The sequence below is a fragment of the Borostomias antarcticus genome (assembly GCF_949987555.1).
Source record: "Borostomias antarcticus genome assembly, chromosome: 19".
Classification (NCBI taxonomy): domain Eukaryota; kingdom Metazoa; phylum Chordata; class Actinopteri; order Stomiiformes; family Stomiidae; genus Borostomias; species Borostomias antarcticus.
Window position 1 is genome coordinate 19323602 of NC_140252.1, and position 4827 is coordinate 19328428.

The window sequence follows — 4827 nt, forward strand, 5'->3', positions numbered from 1 at the left end:
AGCCCTAATATAGTTTAGTTACCCACACTGCTATTTACGGCTGCGGAAGAGAGACAGAGAGAAAAAAAAGAACACCTCCGGATTCGAGTCCGCTGACTGCTGTTACCACACACACACACACACACACACACACCACACACACCACACACACACACACACACACACACACACACACACACACACACACACACACAGACATACACACACACACACCCACACAGACATACAGTACACACACACACACACAGACATACTGTACACACACACAAACAGACATATGCACACAGACATACAGTACACATGCATACACACGCACAAGACAGACTCTCACACCACACACACACACACACACACACACACACACACACACACACACACAGACACACACACACACACACACACACAAATTTCACATCCACACAGCGACGTGTCTGTCTCCCTCCCCCCCGCGACTCTCACATGCCTCTGTGTGTGTGTGTGTGTGTGTGTGTGTGTGTGGTGCCGTCGTGGTGTCTGTCAGGGTGGCTGTTCTTCAAAGGCCTGGAGGATTCTGGGTGAGAGGTTTGCTGTACTGTACGTCGACAGCGCGGGGGGTTCAGAGAGGTCCGCGGCCGGCGCTGTCGCTCGAGGGACAGCATGTTCCGGCAGGTTCCGGCATGTTAAATGTGCTCGGGTGTCAGAGACGCTAGGGGCTTATCGATCCTCTCTGGGGTGGGGGGGGGGGGTGTTGGAGTTGGGGGTCTTATTAAGCGATCTTGTTCCTAATGTAGCGAAAGGGTCGGCGGCCTGAACCCCCCCCCCCCCCACCCCGTCCAAAAAAAGGCCCATCTCGGAGGGGGGAGGGGCTTAACAGAAGCCCGGATGGCGGTTTTGAGCGATTCTGCTGTCGTATGATTTTTTGCGAAATGAATGTTTGCGGTGGGCGGGCTCATTTTGGCGTTTCCTCGTCCGTTGAAAACCGCTCGCTGTCACTCTCGCTTTGGTCGGGGGGTTAAGTGTAGCCGATACACGACCCCGTCCCCCCTCCCCTACCCCTCCCCCCCCTCTGTTTAAAGCAGAGTCCTCCAACATAAGCCTGCGCCGCCCTAGACTGGAACAGGGTCCAGGCGGAGGGGGGAGGATGTTTAGACGACCTGCCAACCAGCGCTGCTGCAAGCCTGGGTACACGTGATAAACCCCCCCCCCCCCAAACACCCAACACACACCTTCCTCCGGACGATTTATGTTAAACACTCAGGGTGGAGGAGGTGGTAGCTTCCTGCACCTCATCCCCCTAGCACCCCCCCCCCCCCCCCCACCACACACACACACACACCCTCAAACTCTGGAGAACATATTGTGTGGAGAGAGAGAGAGAGGACCTCCCAGGGGTCATTTTAGATGTTGAAAAAAAGAATTCCCCACATTCTTGGTGGCGGGGGCCGTGTTACATGTGGGCGCCCCCCCCCTTTCCACAGCTGCTCACGTGACCCGCTCACCTTGATGCGACGCCACGATCTCACCACAGAAGTTGTTTCGGCGGTGGGGAGGGGCGGTTCTCTCACACACATGGTCCCAGTTAAGGGTTTGGAATGGGGCTTTTTTGTGTGTGTGGGGGGCAGGGGGTGGTGTTGGGCTTTCGATGAAAGCCTGGCCCTCTCCCTGGAGGGAGAGAGAGAGAGAGAGAAGTTCCCCCTCTAACCCAAAATATTGTTGTAGTCAGCATATTTGTCCCATTACTCCAGAGTCTTCTTACAGCTGAAGATTGTGTCCTTGAAAAAGTTTTAAAAGTAAAGTCTTGCCACTCTCGGCCTGTAGGCTTCAAACGGAAGCTGTATATTTGACCATTTTAGGAGAAACAGTCTCACTTTGACGCTTTGCATTGTCTGAGTCAAGCTGCTTCCTTTCAAGTGATTATTCTCAAGGGCTGAGACACTGGGGTGGCTTATGAGGCGCCGGTAATTATCTCTGAAGTGCTTTGAAAAGATGCTCTGAGAAGCAGTGAGAACGTATGAAACGTCTGAGATTAGTTAGTGTTAGGAAAGAAGGGAGAAAAAACAAGGTGCTTTAACTGTCCAAATGAAAAGATCGGACTTCACAGCACGTTATCTGTACGCGGTAGAGTTTCAATTACCGCCATCGTCCTTCGCTTTTCTTCCCTCACCCGAGCGTCTCGACAGTCGTTCTCCGCATGTTGACTTCTTTGTGTTTGTTGTTGTTGTTCTCTCAGGGTCGCCCTACTATGACAACGTGAGGCCTCTCTCCTACCCGGACTCCGACGCCGTCCTCATCTGCTTCGACGTCAGCCGCCCCGAGACCCTCGACAGCGTGATGAAGAAGGTCGGTTCGTTTTATCAACCTGTCCCTCCCTCCCGCACGACCTTTGACCTCCTGTGGGCCGCGCTGGGCCTTTGTTCTATCCTAGCTGCAACGCACAAATAGTTGCTTGTGTGCTACAGCAAGCTCTTTATTATTTATTTGTTTATTAGTTTATTTATCAGGGGCAATACAGAAAACATTGTGACAGGTTACAAATAAGGTTTCTAGCCAAGGCTTATTTGGGACCCCTCTTGATTGGTTGAGTCATTGATTGGTCGAATCATTGATTGGTCGAATTATTGATTGGTCGAGTTCTGAGCCTATTACGTGTGAAGAACGTGGCACCGGCCTGTTGACCTCTATGTTCTCACTAAGGTCATCGTCAGGGAAACGACCGGTTTTAAAAATCCCTCCGAATTGGATCTGTCTGGTTCGCTGGGCCTACCTGGGTAAAGACTCTCGTTCCCCTGACCAGGAGCGCGGGTCACGAGGGCGCTAAGAGGCTCACCACGGAGAAAGGCACCTTAGGCCGCCGCCCCTCTCTCTGCCTCACGTCCTCGGGTCTCGTCTCCGCCCGCTCGACCGCTTAGAGAAGCCCCCTGAACTCCCCCAGAGGAGAGGAGCATCCTGGGAGCTTTTAGCGCCCTCAGATTCGACATCGCTCGAGAGAGGGAACACGGAAAGGTTCTCGCTCCTCCTAGTCGAAACAATCACCTTCCTGTGTTACGCTGAACTCCATCCCCCTCGCTGGACAGCCAGAAGGGGCTGCCAGGAACCTTCGTCTCGGGCAGCAGATTAAACCCACCCCACCCCACCACCAATTGAAATGCTGGTGATCACAGATGGCGTATTGTACTGCTGTCGGTGAGGAAACACTGGGATAATCTGCACGGCTTTAAGTCCGGCCGCATTCCTGCCTTCAAACGGTTTCACGGACACGTGAACCCAGAGAGGGAGAGGCTGAGCTAACTTTTGTCCTTAAAGGGGGGGGGGGGGGGGCACAGTCACGCTTGTTTCTTCTTGATATTATTTGGATTAAATGCTTAAATTCTGTGTCGGTCTCTTTAAAATCACCGTCCATGTAGCCGTGTCTCTACGCGGAAGACGGAAGCATGGAAATCGCAGAAAAACTTCAAAGGGCAAAGGGTAATCGTGGAAAAACTTCAGATGGGCCAGTGACATCATTGCACGGGTTTGCTACAGCTACACTGATGGTGATTTTTAAAAGGCCAACACACAGGATTTAAGCATTTAATCCAAATAATATCAACTTAAACAAGCGTGACTGTGCCCCTTTAACAGGGGTCTGGGCTAGATAGGCTTCATCTGTCTGCTTGTCCGTCAGTCAGCCAGCCAGTCAGTCAGTCAGTCAACCAGCCAGTCAGTCAGTCAGTCAGCCAGTCAGCCAGTCAGTCAGTCAGTCAGTCAGTCAGTCAGTCAGTCAGTCAGTCAGTCAGCCAGTCAACCAGCCAGTCAGTCAACCAGTCAGTCATTTAGTCAGTCAGTCAACCAGTCAGTCAGTCAGTCAGTCAGTCAGTCAGTCAGTCAGTCAACCAGCCAGTCAGTCGGTCAGTCAGTCAGTCAGTCGGTCAGTTGTCTGTATCCGTCCTGACTGTCCGTCCTCTCTGTCCTCAGTGGAAAGGGGAGATCCAGGAGTTCTGTCCCAACACCAAGATGCTGCTGGTGGGATGCAAGTCCGACCTGCGCACCGACCTCAGCACCCTGGTTGAGCTGTCCAATCACAGGCAGGCGCCAGTGTCGTACGATCAGGTACAGTTCCTCTGAACTACATTGACTTATTGATAATAATATAAATCAAGCTATCCTCTATTGCACTGAACACATTGATTCCATATTCTATAAGTATATTTATTGATTTATGGACTTTCAATAGCCTATTGATTGGGTCTCACTTTGCAGGGTTCCAACATGGCGAAGCAGATTTCGGCTCCGTACATCGAGTGCTCGTCCCAGCAGTCGGAGAACAGCGTGAGGGACATTTTCCACGTGGCCACCTTGGCGTGCGTCAACAAGAACAGCAAGAACAGCAAGAACGCCAAACGCAACAAATCAGCCAGAGGCAACAAGAGGATCTCGCACATGCCCACTAGGCCCGATCTGACGCCGGTGACCTCTGACCTGCGGAAGGACAAAGCAAAGAGCTGCACGGTCATGTGATACTGGCCTCGACCAATGAGAAGGGAGGCGGGGGAGGACAGCGCGTTGCGAGCATGTTAACGGTGGGGGGAGAGGGGGGGGGCGCACGCCTCCTATTTCGGTCGGTCCTCGGGGGGGGGGGCTTTTATATGCAGCGTTCAATGTCAATAAACCGTAGCTAGGATACACAGTACCAACGAAGACTCCAGACTGAAGACGTCCAATAGCCCCTCATGTCCCTCTACCCAGAACACCCCCCCCTCCACACACACGCACACACACACACACACACACACACACACACACACATACCCCCCCAGAAGAGGAAGGAAGCTACCTCCGCCTCGCCTGATTGGCTGCGCCTGGAAGTGA

General features: G+C 52.7%; 1 protein-coding gene across 1 annotated transcript in view; it reads left to right on the top strand.

Annotated features, from left to right (window-relative positions):
* LOC311321457 (rho-related GTP-binding protein RhoE-like) overlaps window positions 1-4476 on the top strand; it is a gene marked incomplete at both ends in the record, with an annotated part of 10455 nt that extends 5979 nt beyond the window's left edge. The window contains 3 exons of the mRNA XM_084453439.1: window positions 2210-2319; window positions 3934-4068; window positions 4219-4476. Coding sequence (XP_084309565.1) covers window positions 2210-2319; window positions 3934-4068; window positions 4219-4476 — 503 coding nt within the window. The remainder of the gene's footprint in view (window positions 1-2209; window positions 2320-3933; window positions 4069-4218) is intronic.
* Window positions 4477-4827: the final 351 nt, after the last annotated feature.